This window comes from Antedon mediterranea, chromosome 11 (assembly GCF_964355755.1).
Source record: "Antedon mediterranea chromosome 11, ecAntMedi1.1, whole genome shotgun sequence".
Lineage (NCBI taxonomy): Eukaryota > Metazoa > Echinodermata > Crinoidea > Comatulida > Antedonidae > Antedon > Antedon mediterranea.
The window spans coordinates 2,519,105-2,542,829 of NC_092680.1; the positions used below are offsets into that span (position 1 = coordinate 2,519,105).

Here is a 23,725-nt window from a genome sequence, read left to right on the forward strand (position 1 = left end):
ATGTAACCTTATTCTAGCAGCCCATGTTGAATGGGTGGGCTTATATTCGAATCAGTATTTTTACAGTATTTCTTGCAATTTAACATTTAGTATTTTATATTAAAATTTAATCTGTCTTGTTTTTAATTCAACATAATTTTTGGTGCTAACTGTACTTTCACACCTAACTTTTAAAAACATTACCCACTGCCCAGCGGTGATGGTGAGTGACTAAAGACTTATGCCCAGCGATGAATGGTCACTGGTTTCTTTAATACCTTATTTAAACAAACAGTAGCCCCCATTTATGTGATCTGAGAGACTAACGTACAATCATGTTTACAAAAAAACATTTTAATACAAATTAAAAAAAATTATTTTAATAATTTGATTACACCTGCAGTACATTTATTATTTGGAATGTCTATGAAGTGATTATGTGAGCAGGTCTCACAGTATCAGGAGTTTTTTTTTACATAAGGGGCAACCAAATCTAAGAAATTGACCCTCAGGTCAACAGAAAACTCTTGATTCTCTATTTCTTTCTTAAAACTTGGTGGCGAAACATGTACAATGGTGACGATCAAACATCTGAACTGTACTGTTGATGTAAAACATGCATGGTTGCAATCTTTGTTTACTGCTGATTCTAGAAATTATCCACAACTGAATTCTAAATAATTCTAGTTACTCTCTTTGTTTGCCCTTGCCAAATAAAATCTGTATCCAATTATAGAGCAGTATAATTAAATCATGGCTGGACATGTGTAATATGCTGATAATGGTTGGTTTCTGGATGACTCTACTATGGACAATATCCAGGACCTGTTACTGGCTCAGCTTGTATTCCTCTCCTACAAAAACAACAACATTAATATTACCCTCTGAAATAACACATTGGAGAATATATAGTGCGCGAATTTATGGCTCTAACAAATGAGAAATTCTATAAACTAAGTTATAGAAAAAAGCAATGAAAAATAGGTTAGTTTCACACAGCTTTCACACTGTCATTATCAACCTTAGTATAAAGAGGCTTTAAACTTTCCTACCTAAGCATTCTACACCTGTGCTCAGCCAGCCTACTTGTTGCTGCAGGTACATCATTGACACTTTTTGAGCTCCACAGTCTTTCTCCAACAGCACTGGCCCTAGGCCTACAAAAGCATGAACATACAAACTGGTTAATTTTTAGAATAACTTTTACATAGTATTTCCTATTGTTATGGGTTTTGTATTAGGATTAGATTAGGGATTTTCAGTCCACAGTTTTAAAGATTTTCATCTGCAAAACCCAAGAAGCTTAACATATGCATATCCTACGACATATCCTATAACTTACCAGAGCCGTTGAATAAGGTTGACAGAGTCTACATATTCGCCCCACATGCAAGCCTCTCCACCTATTACAAGAGCTTTCTGTTCGGCAGTACCTGATAAAAGAAATTAAATATCATCAACTTTTATTATAAATTTATGTTTATGAAAACAAAAAAACAGGAAACAAGACATAAAAAAAACATAAGGAGTGGAAATGAATGGAATGACAAACAAAAATTAACCTAAACATTAATATTAGACTTATGTTATGCTGGGAGGGCGATTTGCGATAGCTCTTGAATGTTACCTGTAAAGTCCTGTGGTTCAATTATATAATAAGTCTTCCAGTCTTGGTTATAAGGGTTAGACACATAATTCAAATACCAAGGGGATGACAGAATTGTTCTGTACCCTTGTTTTGTGACTTTTGACATCTCTTGAACATAGCCACCTTTCCAGACTTCTACAACTGTATCATTTCTGACCTACAGTATAGAGTGATTTAATTTTGAGAAGATTCAATAAATTTAATTCACATTAAATATTTAATCAACATTCTTAAGCTCTGTCCACACTATCAAACCAGTTTGACATAAAAAGTGTAATGTGCCCAAAAATGGTAGTGATATGCCAAAATTGGTAGTGATATGTCAAAATATGGACACATCACATTTTTTTTTTGTCACATAAAAAGAGTACAAACCTCCGCCTACTGTAAAATTCCCCTCAATAAAATGTCCCCGGAAAATATATATATTTTTTAAAAATTGTTTTTTTATTAGTTCTAAGTGTAAATAGGTAGTCTGGGTTCCAGACGGAGTTTTGTCTTAATATTAGTAAAAAGATAAATATTTTGGCACATATGGCCTTTCATATGTATACTACTTGATTTTGGATCCCGTTTTGGATACAAAAATCGAAATTTAAAAACAAATAAATTTAAAAAAAGACAACGAATACAGTCTTGGGGCAAGTCTAGTAAATAGGCTAACTGCACACTAAAGTTGTGGATGAGAGTTTGGTGTAATGGTTATGTTTCCAGCCTCTCACTGTTGAGATCGCTGGTTTAAGTCCCGCTGAGGTTTTTTTAAATTATTTTTTTATTCTTTTTTTTTTGTGGACCTTGATCTTTGACCCTGACCCTTTAAAATGTAACCACAATTATATGATGGGCATAGATCCTTGTGGCCAAATTTGGTGAGATTCGGATAAAAACTGTGGCCTCCAGACAGACAGACACACACACACACACACACACACACAAACATACAGGGGTGAAAATATAACCTCCTTGGCGGAGGTAATTACTACAATAGTGTACTTTAGTATAGGTACATCCTCTGTATATTGTAGTATAGAGTACTGTATATTGATTCCTTACTTTGACTCCATTGTCTATGACCTCCTGCCAAATGATATAGCCAGCCTGTAGATCACTCATGATATCCAGTAACCTCTGCATGTAATATTCTTCTAGCTTAGCATAGTCATCACCAAACTGTTGTTCTTTCATGAATGCTGTGATGTCTGGGTTACTTTTCCTGTTTAAACACAATGATATATCAGTATTGCCATTAAACATCATTTTTTGGCCAGGAATGTCAAAATAAATATTGGAAGCATTTGCATTATAAGAGCAATTGGTTTTCTCATATCATTTTAATGTTAAGCTCTGATGTGCCCATATATGAACATGATGTCATATCAATGCAATATTTAGGCATATCACTACAATTTTAACCATCAAACTTTATGTGACAACAAAATGTGATGTGCCCATATATGGACATGATGATGATTAAGGCATATCACTACTACCATATTTAGACAAAGTTTTAGGCCTGGTAAAACAAACTTCTCATCTTGATTCAAATTTGCACCATATCAACAATGGATTAACTGCAGAATTCATCTTTAATCAAATGAAACTTTTTTGCATTATCTATCATTGAAAAAAAAAAAAAATAAAGAATACAATACCAGCAATCAAAACTGACTTCATCTCCACCCATGTGTATGTAATGATCTGGGTATTTCGCAACAACTTCACCGAAGAAATCTTTCAAGATATCATAAGTAGAATTTAGGATTGGATTGATTGGACCAAATGAGCCGGTTGCTTTACCGTCCTTGTAGCACGGAGTCAGAAGGTCGTTGATTGACCCCCATGACTGGGAATGTCCAGGAGTGTCGTACTCCGGTACAACGCGAATTCCTCGTTCTCTCGCATAGCTGATCACTAAAGATACCTGGTCTTGCGTGTATGTATGGCGTTGATCAAATGCACCCTAAATTAGAAATTCAATATTGAGATAATTTATCTAATACAATAATTGCAAGATAGGCCAGCATAGCAGCCTAATGAGTTTTGAATAAACAACACGCATTCTAAATGATTTTAGTAGCTTAGTAGGTAGGTATAATTAGTTAAGTTAATTCATGTGAAATGGAAGCAGTACATCTATCGGAAGAGTAGGGGATTACCCCGGTGTAGTGGTTCATTTAGCCCCTGTGGACAGATGAACAGGCGCCATTTGGTGGCAGCATTGACACGACGGGACCCTTAGGGAAGAAAGTTGTGGTTTGTGTTTTTCACACCTGCAAGTCGCTGGTTATTCCCCCATTTACATTTACATTCCATTTACTTACCCAATTGCTAAGTTGTGGATACTTTGAACTCTCATAAGGAAATGACTGATCATCTACAATATGCCAATGAAAGACATTGAATTTGTTGTACACCATAGCATCCTGAAAAACACCCCAAAAAACACCCCAAAAATGATATCATAGTTCAAGTTCAATTTTCAAGTGGACACAAATGGATATTAAGAAAGTTAAGGCTACAATTTTGTTTGATTTAGTTAGTTGTAATTTAAGATTGAGCTTTCAATATATTGTTTTTGGACCACATAATGCAGCAAGTATAGTCATGAGAAACTGATAATAAGAGAAAGGTAGGGAATCTAAAGTAAAACTCTGTCTACACTATCAAACTTTATGTTTGATAGTGTAGACAGGGGTTTATATAGACATCCTTACAAGACTCTTGGCAGCCAACACCTGATATTGATGATGATTATGATGATGATGATGATAAGAGAGCCTTAGCTTACGAAGTTATCAAGTAGCGTTGGCACATCAATAAAATGTCTTGATGTGTCTACTAGAATGCCACGATGAAGAAATCTTGGAAAGTCTGTTATGGTGGTAGCATTCACAGCCAACTGAAACCAAATCAACAGAATATTAATCATTGCTAATTCTGACTTTAATTGTGAAGAAATGATTTATCCTATATCCAATCATTAATCTATCATGTCTATACTAGATTATAGAGTTTACCCAGGGTCCCTGGAAGTATACCCAGATCCCTGGGAGTATACCCAGATCCCTGGGAGTATACCCAGATCCCTGGGAGTATACCCAGATCCCTGGGAGTACACCCAGATCCCTCGAAGTATACCCAGAACCCTGGGAGTATACCCAGGGTCCCTGGGAGTGTACCCAGGGTCCCCGGGAGTATACCGAGATCCCTGGGAGTGTACCCAGGGTCCCTGGGAGTATACCCAGATCCCTGAGAGTATACCCAGATCCCTGGGAGTATATCCAGCATCCCTGGGAGTATATCCATCATCCCTGGGAGCATACCGGGTCCCTGGGAGTATACCCAGATCCCTGGGAGTGTACCCAGGGTCCCTGGAAGTATACCAAGATTCCTGGGAGTATACCCAGGGTCCCTGGGAGTATACCTAGGATCCCTGGGAGTATACCCTGATCCCTGAGAGTATACCCAGATCCCTGGAAGTATACCCAGATCCCTGGAAGTATACCCAGATCCCTGGAAGTATACCCAGGATCCCTTGGAGTGTACCCACGGTCCTTGGGAGTATACCTAGGGTCCTTGGGAATATACCCAGAGTCCCTGGGAGTATACCTAGATCCCTGGGCGGATACCCAGATCCCTTGGAGTATACCCAGGGTCCCTGGGTATATACCCAGATCCCTGGGAGTATACCCAGTCATTCATTATTCCATTCTTTCAATTCAGACAGGTGAATACCATAGTATTATATATATTATATTAAAAAAACCTGGAAAGTAATGTAAAGCATACCCCTCCATCTGAAGATTCATAGATGAGCTGACTAAATGTCTCCAATCCTGTACAAATCATATTCATTGAAATTACCTGATATGCTAATATCATACTAATATCATATATGTATAATTCCATACTTGAGTATAACCCTACACTCTAAAAGTAGATATTACATTATCATTATTACATTTACTACCTCTGAGAACACCCCATATAGTGGCTGCTTTGATTCTAGCACCATCGCTGGCAACTGATAAAGTATCTGAATTAAAAAAAGAAATATAAAGTTATTATTTACAGTAGGTTAGTTTACTTTCACCCCATTAAGACATTTGGCCACTCTTATGGTTTCCATAACAAAGTAATTCAACTGGTAGGGTTGTAAGCACTTTTTCTAAAGCCTTGTCTACACTATCAAACTTTATGTGTAAAAAAATGTGATGTACCCACATCTACACAATGATGATGTCATAGAACTACCATATTTAAGCATATCACTACCATATTTGGGTACATCACACTTTTTAAGTATACACAAGCCAGATGCGGCACCCATGTTTGACGGGGAATCAACTAGACATCTACACAATGAAAACCAGAATAAATGATGCCTACAATTTTCGTTTGATTCCAGCGTTGGATAGTCAGGACAGATGTCCATTGTTACAATCATGCTTGAAATGCTTGGTTCGTTGACCTTTGGTAGCCTAAATGTCGAGTTTTCTATATTTGACGGAACCTGTTGTGTTCCGTAGAATATCAGGTTGTAGTAGCGTGTAAACGCCATTTGAAGCAAATCACAAGTTTTACTGTCGTAGTTAAACCTGAAAGAAAATGAAATTTATTTTTTAATTATAATCATAATAATGACTTAAGTAAATAAGTAAATAATGACTTAAGTATAGCTTTTTGAACAATTTGAGTAACGTTATAGTGGAGGGAGTTATGGTTTATATTTGCATCTGTATTTTATACAAAATACTATGTATAAAAACAGCTTAGCAAAATTTTAAATAAAAATGGGTTAATAATTGATAACACTGTCAGATACTGTGAAAGCATTGAACAGTAGATTAATGTAGATTACCAAATTTTTGGTCAAATATTAATTATTATATTATATTCTAATAGTAATTAATTTCTAATAATATTTATTATAAATTCTTATTAATATTAATATTTTTCAAATCCCATGGAAATAAAACGGCATTATTAATTTTAGCCTTTGACCTGTGATCAGTTTAAACAGACTTACTTAAAAACCTTGTTTAAAAATAGCATACTAGTTGTGGTTTTAATTTGCTGCGGCAGGGGCCAGGGTGAGCCGGTGGTTGGATTCACGGTTTCTCCTAGATCTGCTGCTGCTCCTCCTCCTCCTGCAGCAGGTAGGCCTAGACCTTCAGTCTCCGGTTTATAACGTAAATCATCCTGACTTTGACGAATAATATCTTCTACATTTCTAATGATATTATTGAGATCGTTATGTGGTTTGCAAAAAACATTTTTGTGTAACAATATACACACAAAAAGTGCAGCTAGTTTAAGCAACATTTTACAGTGTGGAAACGAAAATGCACGTTCCTTTGTTTACTTGAGGCTGATCATGTGATAGAACTAGATTCTGGGTCATGTGACACTAAAAATATAGCTCATTTACTATATTAAAGGGTAACTCCATCTTTCAATATTGTTGTTATATAATTATTGATAATAATCCCACTTATTTAACAGCGGTGAAGAAGAACGAGAAAAACATTTTTACTAATGTATTGTAAGGCCACGTGTCTGATGCAATTTCAATTCAAATTCACATTTATTTACTCATCCTTTATACACTTGGTTACTGGTTGTAAAATGTAATGTACAAGATCAGCAAAATAAAAATTTAACTGTGTGACCGCAAATGACTAACAGTACCATCTTTCCCATTACACCTGCACAAACTCATTTGAATAACATAGAACGGCATACCAAACTACGGTGAGACATACATTCTCCTCAACACACGAAGATAATTAATTCCTTTTTTACATTAAAATTGAGGGCGCTAAACATAACATTTACGAGATCAAAAATACCATGTAGCGGGAAAAAAAAGTTTAAAAAGTGCTCTTCCTGCCTCAGCACTAAGGCCTTGCCACAGCCTTGGGGTCGTTCCCACCACATCATCACCAGATGCATTGCTAGTGCCTTCTCAAGATGTGTGATGGAAAGTGGGACGTATAATTCTGTGACGTAACCCCAAACACAGTTGGTTGCATACCTTTAACTCTATTCCTTCAACCAGCGTGGGAATCGAACCCACGACATACGTGTCGTCAACATGACCCTCAGTCGCCAGAGCTAACTGTTCATTTTGGTTTTAACAAGGTTAATATGTTATTTATGACGTAATGATGAATTACGTAATATATAAATAGACTATTATTAGCTGTTCAGTCATGTACCACTTTGTGGCGTAACGGGTAATGCTCAGGTTTGAGTGCTCTCAGCATTGCGTTCAAACCTCTACGAATAGGCCTATTTTTTATCTTTATTGAAAATAATTTTTTTTTCTTTGATTTTCAAAGTGAGATATTTTGAGGATTGTAAATGTCAGGCCTAAACAAGTGGACCTTATGGGTTCGGAACCGACTCGGACCGGGCCTTTTATAATTAATTACAACAACTTTTAGGGGATTTTATAAACAAAGTTACGACACAGACAACCGTACGTCGACGCTCCGCCGCGATCAATGTAATAATTATAGGCCTCGAATTTACTTTTCTTCCAGAAATAGCTTTCTCTTTAGCATGTAAGGTAATTGATACAAAAGAGTAAACACGGTTCTACTTAGGCTATTTACTTTGCAGCGTATAATGGCAATCGGCTGATAGATGCAGTAAACCTTAATCATGCCAATGATATAATTGTGTTGCGGCTAATAGTTCTCTAATTGTAATGCCGATGTTTAATGGCTATAAAATACCGTACGTATTTATCTGTGTATTTCCGTCGACCGGGATATAGATGTTTACACGACAAACTGAATTTTAGTAGAATTACTGAACCCATATATTGCATGCAACAAACCCATCAAGGTAAACGCAATAACCATCCCCGCTCTGTACTTTCGGTATCATAAATCTAATTAAAGACGATTAACCCTACTATACCGAGTATTGTACATTATGGAATAACTGTATCCAATGAAGATAACCCTTAAGTTACAGATCACACCGGTTATGAAAGATTATGTATTTGTGGACGTCGGTATCCAATCGAATCCTCAAGCATATCATTGTTAACGGTATTGTTCACTACACGATCGCTAAAGCTTCGTTCCCACTAGGACGCAACGCCCATGATGTATATACGCGCACCGCAGGTAATTCGGACCAGTCGCGACGTGAAGGATCATCCAAAATCGTTTGCTTGCATGTGATTGACTCACGCACTTACGCGTCGCGCCTACGTCGTCATTGCATTGCGTCCAACTGTGAGAACCAAGCGTTAGTGAATAGTCTTGATGCAAATGTTAACAGAGCACATACATACATGTATGAATTTGAACATTTTGTATCTGTTTAATTTTAACTTTATGAATCCTCTTGTATCCTTATATTATGTCGTTTGTTTGTATTGTTTTTAAGACTATTCAATTCAGCTGTACTGTTATAGTTTCATACCTACCCTTGTAAAATAAAGTTGAATAAATAATAAATTAATATGGATGAGTGATTGGTGATGTATGTTATTGTTTTGTTTTGTCGAAACATAATGATGCGGTGCAGCACGCCAGTATCACATAAAAAGTCAATGATTCAATAACATTCAAACACCAAGTAACTGGTTTCTATAATTGTTTAATCTAAACGGAATATGTCAAAGAAATGTAATCCACATAAGAGACCCTGTCGACCTAATATTACGATGTAACAAGTATGAAAAACTGTCTAAGCACCTGCATTATTTATTATGTATATTAGCTAATTTAAATAAGTTGCATATCCTGCACGTACACATGCACCCTAATATTGTGTATACATTCAATTAATATACTTCATGCATTGTTATATACACGACGCTATACAATAATTATATACAAATATAGCATCGATCGAGTTAACTGATAGGCTAATTTATAATTGAATAATATTTATCAAATGATAAACTAATGACGTCATCAAATCACTGGCAAATTAATGCATAAGCGGTCAATGATATTATACTCTATGAAACAAGCTGTTTATTATTATTCCTATATAATACTGTAAATACATATTTATGTATTATACGCGTACAATATTCAATATGTCGCATATATTTCCTTTCACATAACTTGTCTTTATACTTAATTAAATATAAAAAAATATTAAATATAATATGCTTCACTGTAATATATTTAGACACTATTCTAATTGTCAAGGTAAATGGTACTTAAATAGTTGAATATCATCTATATTAAACATGCTGCAAATAGACTATCTTACGTAAATTAACACAGAGTATTTTCGGATGAATTTTCATTTACGTCATATTTCCATTATTACTTTACTTTGTAATGGGTAACATTAATACTTATTTATGGGTAAATTAATCAAATCTAAAGTTAAAAGTTAAAACTATATAGAATTTCTTTTTAAAATTTGACTATAACTTATTGGCGAATTTACGAAAAAATACAGCAGAACCCCAATAACACATTATAGGGATCGGACCCAACAAAGTGTCCCTTAATAGGGGTCGGATGTAGCATAAAAACGTACATTATATTAACCCCTTGTTCGCTTCATTGGAAAGTTTCCTCTAAAGAGGGCTGTCTCTGTAGTTCGGAACATCATGGAGAAATAAGTTCTCCATGGGAACACTAATACTTTGATACGTTAAAACTCTATTTTCATTTTGTTGATATTGCTAAAAGTCAGGGTTTATGAAAAAGTATCGTAGATAATGGCTAAAAATATAAAATAAAAAAGACAATGATTGGAGGGTATTTAAAAATGTGTCACTGAACATGGTCGACCGCTGGTTTATCAATATGGTGAATAGGTAATAGGTGTAGGGCCGCCGGATGGATGACCTAATAGGGCTACGGCGGCCGGATGGATGAGCTAAGTTAACATTGAGTATTGCACGTGGGGTTATACAATGAATACTCTCCATGGTTACATAATAATAATTTACATTGTAAACATAGTGTTTAGATCTTAAACATCTATTTTGTACCCACTTTTCCACACATTTAGCCTTAACATGTTTAGATATATCTAAACATGTAGTCTGTATCCAACACAACACATCAGTGACGTGTTGATTGTTAAACATGTGGAGCAATATAAAGACACGATTAGGTTTTAAACGTGTTTACTTTGCCATGTGTGGAGCTTTTTTCCGCCACAGTAAAATATGCACGCAACGCTAAACACGTACCTAAACATGTTGACTGAACATACTAGTGATATGTTGACTGCTAAATGAGTGGAGGAAAACATGTGTATGTATGTAGCTATAAACACGTTTCGGGTTTAAACTCGCTAAACATGTAACTACCTTTTTAAACGCTAAATGTATGGGAAAAAGTGGGTACAGAATAGATTTTTAAGATCTAAACACTATTTTTACAGTGTAGCCTAGACATTATACGAATCATCAGAATGTGGTTACGGGCTTTAGTTATGCAAAATGGAATAACAATACGGAAAATTGTAGGCCTAAGTATATATAATAGACATATAATAATAGAACATTAATACGCATGCGTCCTATGGTTATACATGATAATCAATCCCTAATATTAAAATTCCAATTAAAATGGAACACATTAAATCTTACTATTATACTATTACAACATACTTATTGATAATATTAATTCGAATACCTAAATTCTATTTTTTTTTGCATAAAAAGATGACTGAATACATCTCGGTTTCTATGTCTGTGACGTCATCATTTCTTCGTTGTTTTTATTGGTCGTCGTCATCGCTGTCATCCTTCTACATCCACATAATACGTCAATTATATTCTCTGTAATAAATCCGAAGATTTCCGTATTTTGGCAAACTTTAAACAATCTTGTATACGTGTTCCCCTAAGTTTGTATATTATTTATTTTGAATAAACAAATAGAGATATTATTATTATTATTATTATTCCATTACAATTTGGTCCAAACGCAACAAAGGTTTTTCCAGTATATAATATACGCATAGAGTTCCAACAAAAGTCTTGAATATTATCCCGGATGTTGGACTCTACATCTTGTAAGTGATTCCTTCATTCCACCTGACAACAACGGGTTGCGCATAAACACCAGCGAGAAGGCTTTACGAATCCTTTCTTTACAGGTTTTCCCATTAAAAAAAGTTCTTGATCTGAAATTAAATACAAAATTACCGGCTGCGGTGAGTCTATTGATTACATTATCGAATCTATGCACAGTTATCTTATTCTTTCATCGTGGAATCTCCCGGTTCATAGAAACATATAAGTCCTGGTTTATCTAAAGCTCTGTCTGCGCTATCAAACTAGTTTGACCAAAAAAGTGTGATGTGACCAAAAAAGTGTGATGTGCCCAAAACGTGGTTGTGATATGACATCATCATGTCCATATATGGGCACATCACATATTTTTTTGATAGCGTAGACAGAGCTTTATATAATGAATTATGTGGTGTACGGCTGCGATGTGTCTATAGTGTAGCCATAATAGCCATTTGTGAATGAGTATGAGTATTACTCCAGAAACCCAGTTCATTATTCGAAAAAGAGTAGGGGGTTACCCCGGTGAACTGGTTCACACAATAGCCCCTGTATCAGTACCCCCTATCTGATAGGACAGTGATTAATTCACTATTGGTAATTCTTGGCCACATTGCCTAAAGACATAAAATAAAAAAATAAAAATTAAATATACCTGTTACGATTTGTTTTTCTTCTGATTCCAACTCACGCATTAATGATTGTATACTTCTAATATCTCTGAAATTACAAACAAATGTAGTTGATTACTTAATCTATAATATTCAGTAAAACAAATGAATGCTGTTCGAAGGGTTGAACACTATTTTACGTCAGTCTCATCAAATAAAAAGAATTGACAAATGCCGATATTTTGTAACCGAGCAGTTGGATGATGACAACAGTTATTCATTGTGTTTGTAAAGCTCTGTCTACACTATCAAACTAGTTTGACAAAAAAACATTGTGATGTGCCCAAACATGTTAGTGATATGCCCAAATATGGAAGTGATATGACATAATCATGTCCATATATGGGCACATTATTTTGTCACATAAAGTTTGATAGTGTAGACAAGGCTTAATAACAAAATATTTCATTCTACACTCTTGTTTGCCTATTTATCCCCATCACCCTGATAGTTTGCCTATTTATCCCTATCATACCCTGGCCGTTTGTCTATTTATCCCCATCACCCTGATAGTTTGCCTATTTATCCCTATCATACATACCCTGGCCGTTTGTCTATTTATCCCCATCACCCTGATAGTTTGCCTATTTATCCCTATCATACCCTGGCCGTTTGTCTATTTATCCCCATCACCCTGATAGTTTGCCTATTTATCCCTATCATACCCTGGCCGTTTGTCTATTTATCCCCATCACCCTGATAGTTTGCCTATTTATCCCTATCATACCCTGGCCGTTTGTCTATTTATCCCCATCACCCTGATAGTTTGCCTATTTATCCCTATCATACCCTGGCCGTTTGTCTATTTATCCCCATCACCCTGATAGTTTGCCTATTTATCCCTATCATACCCTGGCCGTTTGTCTATTTATCCCCATCACCCTGATAGTTTGCCTATTTATCCCTATCATACCCTGGCCGTTTGTCTATTTATCCCCATCACCCTGATAGTTTGCCTATTTATCCCTATCATACCCTGGCCGTTTGTCTATTTATCCCCATCACCCTGATAGTTTGCCTATTTATCCCTATCATACATACCCTGGCCGTTTGTCTATTTATCCCCATCACCCTGATAGTTTGCCTATTTATCCCTATCATACCCTGGCCGTTTGTCTATTTATCCCCATCACCCTGATAGTTTGCCTATTTATCCCTATCATACCCTGGCCGTTTGTCTATTTATCCCCATCACCCTGATAGTTTGCCTATTTATCCCTATCATACCCTGGCCGTTTGTCTATTTATCCCCATCACCCTGATAGTTTGCTTATTTATCCCTATCATATCATTCATTCATCTTTTTATTTCGGAATATCATGGTGACATAATATATCCATAGCAAAAGAGAGAAAACAAAATCTTAATCTAAGAGCTCATAGCACAAACATATATAAATATATAAAGTAAACAATGCATTCTTGACACATTAAGAACGTGGCGATTAATGGCTATGATCAAAGAATTACTTACGTTCACACAATTTTTAAAACTAAAAACAGATTTTTTAATGAACTCATCAAAGGATGGGACGTCATTTAAGAACATCATGCTTGCACTACAATTTCTAGGCTGCTTCAGCAGCAAACGTAAGGCATTGTTATAACATACTTTCAGTGATCTCAGAGTGCTCTTATTATACCTACACCATCAGGTTGAACAGTACATGCTGACACAGTAACTCTTAAATAGAAACATTTAGTCGTAGTAGAACATTTTCCAAACTTTCTATTTAGGGAGTTGGCCCTAATGCAAACAAATCGATATTGACGTTTGATGTCACTTTCATCACTCAGATTATTACTGATCACATGATCAAGATAGGCATTATCAACGTTTAGAGGTGCCCCATTTAAGGTAATATGTGGAATACCTTTGAGGTTGCGGACTTTCGGGCAAAATAGCAAGCATTTGGATTTGGTTTCATCAAAAGTAATATCATGGTCACTAGCAAAACCTTCAGTGTCCAATTAGGCTTTGTAAGCCAGCCACTGACGGAGCCAAAAGAACCAAGTCATCGGCAAAGCTTAGGCAATTCAGTTTAAGACTGTAATTTCACAACCTTCTTTTGACTTAGTCAGTTCAACAGTTAACGGATCAGTGTACACATTGTAAAGTAAAGGGGACATAACGCCTCCCTGGCGAACCCCATTACGAACTGTGAAAGAATCGGAAACGGAACCACCCCACCTCGAACTGTGAAAGAATCGGAAACGGAACCACCCCACCTGACAACAAATTCCTGATTCCTATATCCTGATCGTTTGCCTATTTATCCTATCATCCTGATCATTTGCATATTTATCCGATAAACGTATCGTCTTACTTTGCGACAGCTTCTACGTCATCGAAGCCATTTTGTCTGTTACTGTCGTGACCACCTGAGGTGTAGTCAGCGTCTTCTGGTGAGAGTAGGTTACGTTTACTTGACTTGCAGATCTTGTTGTTGTCAACTTCAATATGGGGTACTGTACCTGGAAGAAGATCGGTGTTACCATCTAGAAGTAGAAGAAAAGTTGACGGAACTGAACCAAGACAAGCCTAGGGCTAATGGAGGCAACATCGAGGTCGTTTAAGATGCTACCAATGCTAGGAGGGCGATCTCCCTGATCAATGTCAAGGGTCATCTGACTGCTGACAAAGACTTTCTAAAGCTCTGTTTACACTATCAAACTTTATGTGACAAAAATGTGATGTGCCCATATATGGAACATGATGATGTCATATCACTACCTTATTTGAGCATATACTACCATATGAGCATATCATTACCAAATTTGGGCACATCACACTTTTTTTGTCAAGCTGGCTTGATAGTGTAGCCAGGGCTTTAGAAATTATTTGTGTAGAATATCCGAAATATGTGTATGTCAGTTATAGTCAGTACCTTGGGACAAAATAAATTATTTGAAAAAAAACCGTATACAACGTTGAAATATTGGAATCAAAAAGTATCAAATCAAAAGTATTTTCCTCTGCTCATCCAATCGTTTGAAAAACGTTTTATTTTAGCGTTTTAAAAAACGTTTTAAACGTATAAATAATGGTAGACTCCCGTCTAATTTTATGTCCACGTGTTTTTGTACCACCTGTACAGGAGTGTTTGTCTGTGTTTAATTTGATATTAGTTGATAAACGTCTCGTTTGAGGAGGTGTGTCTTTGGTGACATCATAAAACACGTTTGAAATAAATCGATTAAGAAAGACTCTTTCTCATTAAATAGTTGTAAGGTGAACGTGCTTCTTATCGTGTATATATTTAACTCATGGTTTCTCTGTTATTCTATAGCAATACATCCAAAGTAGTCGAGTGGAAGAATATTCATCGCGTAATAAAATATGCAAATTTAGTAACGCGCGACAATGTCTGCAGACTGTTTTGTGACCGATATATATGACGATAATGCAATAATAGTACAAATAATGCCATCAACACTGGTGCCCGTAAATTACATATTGAAATTCGCAGGCATGTGCATAGTATAATTGTGTCGATTATATACAACGGATTTAAAGGAGAGGAATACGATTGCGCCAGCAAATAGGTCTAAATTCATTACGTATAAAAACGTATACTGTATGCGATAACTATCTTAACCAATCATCTTCCATTTCCATGATCACATGTTGTTTATTCTTATTGAATTGTTAATTACCTATAATAGTGTACCTTGTCTTTTTTTTTTTAAATCACCCAGTGACATATTTTATGATATGTGCGTTTAAAATATGCGATATAAATTTATTTTGAAAGAACGCGTCAACTTTTCGCGTTCGTGGATTTATTTGACGGATTCAAACGCGTTTTGCCTTAATATTTAATAATGGGTGTCTATGTTATATAATAGTTGAATATTGTTGACGCATTGGCTTATAATCTGCAATACTTACGATTATGACTGTATAGTATTTTTTTCCTAAATGGCACGTTCTTGTATCTCATCACGTGACGTGGATAGCTTTGTCGCAATTGATGTCGTCATTTTTGTATGATTACGTATCAACTGTATTGCTAACTTTAAAGCAGTGGGTTTTTTTTAAGTGTTTGCTAAACATAAATATACACAGGTTGAGGACAAGATAAAACATTGCGTTCGTGTTTTGACCGTTACAGATGATGACGACAAAGATGATGATATAAGTATTTAAATTGAAGATTGTGTGGGTTGTCATTTGTTCTGTTTCAAATTACAATTGATACCTTGATAGTAGTAGGCAAATTATACAGGCATTGCATGTGAAACACATGTGATTCTGTATCTATAATTACTAGTAGAAATAGTATACAACTATACGAAATAATCAATGTTTATGTGTGAAATTTTTTTTTTCATTTTATTAATTTTAGCAACATTAAAACAATACATAGACTTTGAGTGTGCCAAGGAGTGGCAAAAGAGGTCGAAGGACCACTGTCGCCATAAGGCGTGCCACACCAGCACTCAAAGCATACAATAAAACATAAAACAATGTAAATAAGTAATATAAATACTATGATTATATACATTAAAGAAGCATAGTGTTTTTAAAGTGGTCCATTAACATGTTTTTAAATTGTACCCAACTTCCGCAAACAAAGGCGTCTGTAATATTGACCGGTAGTGTATTCCACAGACGAATAAATCTGGTTGGGATACAATACTTTCCACTATCAGTTTTGGATGCAAGATGTTTAAAAGTCAGAACATCCAAATGCCTACAATTGATAATCAACATATTTAAAATAAAACTATTCTGTAATTTATATAATATATTTGTAACAAAAATAACGGTAAAATAATCTCGATTTGATTCGGCTGTCATCAAATTCAATCTAGTTAATTGGTCAGAATATGGCTGATCTAAGATTCGTTGATCTTAGATCATGAGGTGATTTCATGAGGTGAAAATATAACAAATTTATATCTTCACCTCATGAAATTATTTTTACCATTTCACTTATTTTTACCATTTCACGAATATAAAACATTCATTATTCGCAATCGTCCAATCAAATGACAAGAATCTATTTTGGTGTATAAAAACTAATATTTCGAGCTTACCTTTATTAAGGGGAAAAGCCGCCATTAAACTTCTAGATTTTCTCATTTCTGCTATCATCAGTTCCATACAGCCGCTAAGTTGAATTACTAACCTACGGAATTCTGGTCTTGTATTTGTCCTAAATTTCAAGAAAATAAGCAAAAGAACCCTTTCAGACTTGCCAATTCTTACTCTTCTTCTAAATCCACCTCATACAGACCATTACGCATACCATGGAGAGAGGCGTAACTATCCACCCCCTCCACCCCCAAATTCAGCTCCACCCTGACAATAAATTTCAGACAATAAAAAAGCTCGCCGCGCGTCTAAACAATGACACGCGCAGATTATTCTAGCCAACACATAACGAGAACTAGAAACTTTTGTGGGATATTGATTATACAATAAATAGGCCTTTACGAACCCTTTTAGATGTGGTGATAGTCTTCCTTTGGCCGATTTAGCTGCCTCAAAGCACTTCAATCTTGCCTTATTTACATCCTCTCTATGTTCATGGTTATCTTCCGTATCACCAATAGAAATTACTTTCTCTCGAAAATGCGCTACCTTACAATTAAATTCACGTATAAGCTGAAAAATTAAAAATGGTATTACTTATTTACTGATTGAAATAGATAAATGTTTATTATGCGTTTGGACAATCGGCAATTAAGTAGACACTCCAGTAGGCAAAAGGTATTTTATTATCAGCCACCTTGTAGGCTATGCTGCGCCTTCAAATCAAAGGATGACATACACGCCAATCTACATTTATGAATACTAGAGGTTTGATAGACTTGCCCAAGTCTGTATTTTTTATTGTCTTTTTTATGTTAGTCCACCAGTCGACGTTTCAAATTTTCAAATAAGTATACGTATGAAACGCCATATGTGCAAAATATTTATCCTTTTACTAATATCAATATAAAGTCAAAACAGACTAGGGGTTATTGTATGAAATCCCCAAATTATGATTATGCTTTCAGTAATTCCAATAATGAGCACATCTACACCATATACGTTACATGATTGTGTACGCGCAGTGCATGTATCGGTGTTGATGTTTCTTGCACTTTGATAGAACTAACGAGAAACCTGGTGGTTTATTTTTTGTAAAGTCGATCATCATAATACCTGCCTTGATATAAAGTTTCTCTTTTCCGTTGATGGTTTTGATCATCAAGGAAAGCAAGATTCCCATTCCTGATCATGACGTCATACACTCGCATGTTACTCGACGGATGGTAAAATGATTTCGAAAACATCTCTGTGAGATTCATTGGTCCTTTCGGAAATTCATGTTTCCTAATTTTTCGACAAAATCCCCGTATAGCCTATATTAATATTTACTTAGTGAATTTATTGAAATTGCTTATTCGTCGATTTTTCTTGATCGCTATTGATTGATTAAAATGTATCAAAATTCTAGGTATAGTAACAGGAGGTAGGCTAAATATGTAATCACTAAAACACTGAACACGCGAGTGTCTCGCGACAGTATCGAGTATATCAGTGGCGTAACAGCTATAGGCTCTCACTGCTAAACCCAGGGGCTCCATCTTATGGAGGCCCTGAGCAGTTTCCAGAGGAAAAACAGGCATTAAGATATGTAGAAAAAAGCTAAAAACACGTACTTTGGATTCCTAAGGCAGGAGCCTCTGACCTTTGACCTCTGCGTTACGCCAATCGGCGGTCAATGAATGAATTCTGTTGATTGATTGGTACACATATAGGTATAGTCAATATCACAAGATTAACTGATATAAACAAATATAAACAAACGAGTACTTACCTTTTCACATTCATCAACATATATATGAAGTGAGCTTCCGTAGTTAATTTCATCGGTTGTTGTAAAATCGTAGTGCGATCCTCTGGAGCGACTGATGGACGACCGTAGCGATTGCCTACTACGGCATCGCCCGTTCTTACTTTTACTCATTCAAGACTACGACACTCGTACATCCACGGTGATAATTCGCGACGTGGCGTTCACTTTTTTGTCAATATCAGTTCTATAAAACTATCCAACCAATGGCAAAAGATAAGATGTTTTGATCAATGAATCAATGTATTCTAGAAATTCTAATTGTACGGCTCCTCATTGCATTCAGGCTGAGTCAAATAATCTATAAATCGGTCGTGTTTTAGCATTGGATAATAAAAGTGCCCTTTTTCCATATCTTTAGCAAACACTACTACGATAGCTTATACAATTGCTCTGAAATTGTTGTATCGAGAGAGAAAATGAACCGTTGACTTTGCCTATGTACTACGTCATACACATCAATATTTGTAGTAATTTATTTGCACCCGCAGATGTTCTTAGTAAGTAAGTCTTCGCCAGGTAGTTTCGATCATAATTAAGGCCAGTGGGTTAAGTAACCTTCCCCGTGTACTTAAATTACGCATCGAGTATATCCATAATAAATGTTTACTATCTAGCTTGAAACAATTATCTGAAAAATAAAAGGTATAGAATATTTTATTTAAGCCTGTGACATTTTTTCAAATCGGTTATAGTTGTATTTGTGTTTTTTTACATCAGAAATGTGGAAATAACTATACATAGCTACATAATGCTTGGTTCCTGTTGGAGACGCAACACAAGGACGTAACGCAACGTAGATTTGGATTATTCGAACTGTCTCTTGTCATTGGTCAAACACGCTTGCGTTGCGTTTACGTCCTTGCGTTACGTCCTTGCGGTAACCAAAGCTGCGATCTTCTCTGTGTTCTAAATTAATCGTTAATTAATCAGTGAGCAAAGATAAACACTTACCGTTGTATTGACCGAAGACCAAATCAAACTTTATGTGACAAAAAAATGTGATGTGCCCATATATGGACATGATGATCTCATATCACTACCATATTTAAGTATATCACTACCATATTTAAGTATATCACTACCATATTTGGTCACATCACACGTTTGTCAAACTAGTTTGATAGTGTAGACAGAGCTTAACACAAAACTAGTCTGAATATGAGGATGAATTTGACCTTCCAATAATTAAAGATTCTCACTGATCCACCAGTTTGTCCTTCATTACAATGATAATTTAATTTAAAAAACAATTATTTTATTGAATGTTAGGCCTACAGCTCAAAGAGCGACGGTGTATGCCTATCTGTGCATGCTGTTGTGGTTCTTAATATGAACGCAGGCTTACAGTGAACAACTGAATAAAATCGATTGCATAATTAAATTCTATGATAAACGGTTATGATGACGAGGACTATAGCAATTACCGTTGGTCTATTCAATGTGTGTATAACACAGCTTTTGTAGGTTTTTCTCTGGCATCTCTGAACTCTACGTGGATATTGGCCCGGCACCCTAGCCAAAATGTGCACAGGTTTCTAAATATTCACATTGGCCTCTTAATGTGAACACGGCCTTGGCGTGTGCACACATGACCCAATCTCCTAATCTACGCGACTACTAGCAGCTGTCGAGTTTAAAAGTAATTCTGTGCGCGTCTAGAAACGTGAGCATGCGTAAAATGACTGCTGCGTAGTCGCATGTGTCACTACTGTGCCACACAACAAAGAACGCGCGCGCACTTTCAAATGTTGATAATAATAATAATACGCGCGCGTTTACTTTTAGTTAAAACTCCAACGAATACAAATTGGCAAAGAAGAAATTGATAAGAACAACAATTATTATTACAATTATTTTCTCAGTATGAGGACAAATATTAATACTTTTACCTTGTGACAGGCCGAAAATGATTATCAAGATTAAGAAGATGAATGCCATAATAGTCATGATGATTAGGGTTGAGAATGAAATCAAAGCAAATAATGATACATTTAAAACAATAGGTCTCTATACTAACATAATTATATAAATAAAGGTAATTGTTTTTAACAATATAAGTGAAAGAAAGTACATAGTAATGTTAAATAAAATAATTTATATAATAATATAATAGTCGTAGAAATAATTAATGAAATCGACGTTTGATAGTACATACAGCACGCAAATGATATCAATATATCCTACATTATATATTCAAGTACATCAACTGGAGAACTGATATATTATTTGAACGAGATTGAGCAACCGTTTCTCTTTTTATTACCGTCTCCTTCTCCTCATCTTCCTCCTACCTTATCGCAATGTATTATCCGGCCAACCGCAGCATCGTCATCATTTATATTCCTTATATTTGTGTAATTATTATTCCTCCAAATATTAATACTGATGAAAATTAATATTTTATTTATAACGTTGAAAATATCAAGTGATTATACGCTGATGTAATATCGCGGTCATTCTCGTTGTAGACTTTTCCCAGCGTCAATGTATATGTAGAAACAGCAGTCGTACAGTCATTGCTCGGCTCACCTCATTAACATACTAGTAACCAAGCAATCCATCCATTCTAACACATAATTGTTAAACTAGCGAGGTCGGCATAAGCCGTCCAAATTGACGATCTCACTGTCGACAATTATTACGCACAATACAACTACATTGTAAACATTAAGCACTGATTTGAATGAAGACACGTCTAATTTCGCCATTTTATTATAGAATATACATTGTAATTATTAGGCACATATAGGAACGTGCGCATGCGCAGTAATTTCGATATTTTTATATAATAATTGCATTTTGTAACATCAGCCGATAATCATATATGTATATACTTTTTGTGATTGGTGAATCAGCAAATGATTTGCACTCTGAAGGTTGTGTCTATGAAAGAAGTCTGATGAAATGAAATGTAGACCAAATTACAATTGCTAGTTGATTCCACGAAATGTTGTGAATTGAATAATTATAAAATACCATCGTTGAGGATGATTTTGAAGCAACTTAAGTACGAATTTTTGGAAACCATATCTGAATAATAATTAATTTATCGGTAATAAGGTTTCAGGACGCTGAAATAATTGAACACTTTAAATTTCTGTCAAGAGGAAAACACATACTGTATACGGCACCTAATCGGGTTCTTTATACAATCTCGAACCCCAAATAATTGATCTCTCAAAAATTAATTTCGGATTCACAAAAAATTTTAAAAATGTTTTTGAAGATTTCTTCAAGTTATTTCGTACTTTACTCGATTGTTTACCATGTCAGAGAAGGTTTGTTCATGTCCAATGTTCAGGACTACGTATAGCTTATAGTTTATTCTAGGTTTCTTCAAGTCCGCAAACAATTGTGTGTTAAACGTTAGGTTCAAATACTTACCGTTGTATGGAAAGTTTCCGCAAGTCTACAAAACATGTCACTCCAAAAGTGCATACCTCCGCCTACTCTAAAATTCTCCTACATAAGATTTCACCGACATTCTTTTATTCTCGTGTCTTAATTAATTCTGTGTGTGATTAGGATAATTTCACTACAGCCATGTGTATGTGAGTTTGGTGTGATGGTTATGTAACCAGCCTTTCAACTAACAATAGTTTCAGTTGACTAACAATAGAACAGCAACGCCAAAAACAAACGAGTGAATTTGAAAAGACATAGGTTTTTTAAACCTAATCGTATAAAAAAACCTGCACATTAAATCAAATTATGTTTTAAAATTACAAATCACAAATTATAAACTATTGCCTCTTGTACAAAAGTTTTTTGGACAAGTAATTCTCGTGAAAATGCAATTTCAGTTTACTTGTTACTTTAAGACTGCTCGGCGGTTTTTTAAAATTGTCTCCTATCTTTCAACACCAGCAGGTCTGAAAATAATACTAAAAAGAGGTCCAGAATTGGAACCTGGTCCGGATTGACTCCAAAATTGAATGAAGTGGTCATTGACCACATCTGTATTTTCATTTTGGTAAAGATCTTGCAATAACTTTTTGAGTAATCCTGCTAACAAACAAACAGACACCTTACGCGATCGACTACATTATACCTCTTTGGTGGAGGTAAATTAACAAAATGACCGTTTAACAACACGTATGTCATGGGTTCGAACCCCACGCTGGTCGTGGCGGAATAGAGTTAAAGGTATGCAACCACTCTGTTTGGGGTTCACAGAATTATATGTCCCCCTTTCCACCACACATCGTAAGAAGGCACTAGCAATGCACCTGTTGATGATGTGGTGGGACGGATAACCCCAAGGCTGTGGCGCAGGGCCTTAGTGCTGAGGCAGGGAGAGCACACTTTACATCTTTTTTTGGCTTTCGCCACCTGTATTTGATAAATTAAATTATATGTTTAGCACCCTAAATTATAATGTCAGAAAATTTGCAAAAAGATACCGATGTCCAGTCAGACTAATCAAATTGTTAAATGTATGTCGGAGGTTCTTCAGGTCCATAACATGCAAAATGTTTAAAGACTTAAATATCTAACCTAGTAGACAGAGCTTTATATATAGCCTCACTCAAACATTCACTTATTTTTATTGTAATTTT

The 23,725-nt window shown here is 35.5% G+C and overlaps 2 protein-coding genes across 4 annotated transcripts; both read right to left on the reverse strand.

The window, feature by feature from the left end:
* Positions 1-10: 10 nt before the first annotated feature.
* On the reverse strand, positions 11-6,987 carry LOC140062255 (beta-hexosaminidase subunit beta-like). The gene is made up of 12 exons (XM_072108385.1): positions 6,657-6,987; positions 6,017-6,225; positions 5,598-5,663; positions 5,417-5,463; positions 4,416-4,526; positions 3,949-4,050; positions 3,280-3,587; positions 2,681-2,840; positions 1,607-1,784; positions 1,322-1,412; positions 1,032-1,136; positions 11-833 (listed from the first exon to the last, which is right to left on the reverse strand). Exons 1-12 carry the CDS (start codon positions 6,950-6,952, stop codon positions 785-787), a joined length of 1,722 nt encoding a protein of 573 aa, XP_071964486.1. The 5' UTR covers positions 6,953-6,987; the 3' UTR covers positions 11-784.
* Positions 6,988-9,229: 2,242 nt separating this feature from the next.
* On the reverse strand, positions 9,230-21,815 carry LOC140062796 (regulator of G-protein signaling 9-binding protein-like). Of its 3 annotated transcripts, none has more exons than XM_072109128.1 (7): positions 21,458-21,815; positions 19,128-19,794; positions 17,760-17,926; positions 17,356-17,474; positions 14,640-14,811; positions 12,298-12,362; positions 9,230-11,755 (listed from the first exon to the last, which is right to left on the reverse strand). In XM_072109128.1, exons 2-7 carry the CDS (start codon positions 19,275-19,277, stop codon positions 11,658-11,660), a joined length of 771 nt encoding a protein of 256 aa, XP_071965229.1. In that variant the 5' UTR covers positions 19,278-19,794; positions 21,458-21,815; the 3' UTR covers positions 9,230-11,657. The 3 variants fall into 3 exon arrangements, with proteins under 3 accessions (XP_071965229.1, XP_071965228.1, XP_071965230.1); XM_072109127.1 differs by having other exon boundaries at positions 21,351-21,815; XM_072109129.1 differs by having other exon boundaries at positions 14,640-14,787; positions 21,351-21,812.
* Positions 21,816-23,725: the final 1,910 nt, after the last annotated feature.

What these genes read in the sequence shown, in the direction of transcription:
- LOC140062255 (XM_072108385.1), bottom strand. Translation starts at nt 6,952, where the DNA reads ATGTTGCTTAAACTAGCTGCACTTTTTGTGTGTATATTGTTACACAAA. An exon ending in GAAGTCAGTTTTGATTGCTG is followed by an intron (nt 2,841 to 3,279) that starts GTATTGTATTCT and finishes GTGTTTAAACAG; the next exon opens with GAAAAGTAACCCAGACATCA. An exon ending in TGAACCACAGGACTTTACAG is followed by an intron (nt 1,413 to 1,606) that starts GTAACATTCAAG and finishes TTCTTTTATCAG; the next exon opens with GTACTGCCGAACAGAAAGCT.
- LOC140062796 (XM_072109128.1), bottom strand. Translation starts at nt 19,277, where the DNA reads ATGAGTAAAAGTAAGAACGGGCGATGCCGTAGTAGGCAATCGCTACGG. An exon ending in GGCTTTTCCCCTTAATAAAG is followed by an intron (nt 14,812 to 17,355) that starts GTAAGCTCGAAA and finishes TTCTACTTCTAG; the next exon opens with ATGGTAACACCGATCTTCTT. An exon ending in GACGTAGAAGCTGTCGCAAA is followed by an intron (nt 12,363 to 14,639) that starts GTAAGACGATAC and finishes TTGTAATTTCAG; the next exon opens with AGATATTAGAAGTATACAAT.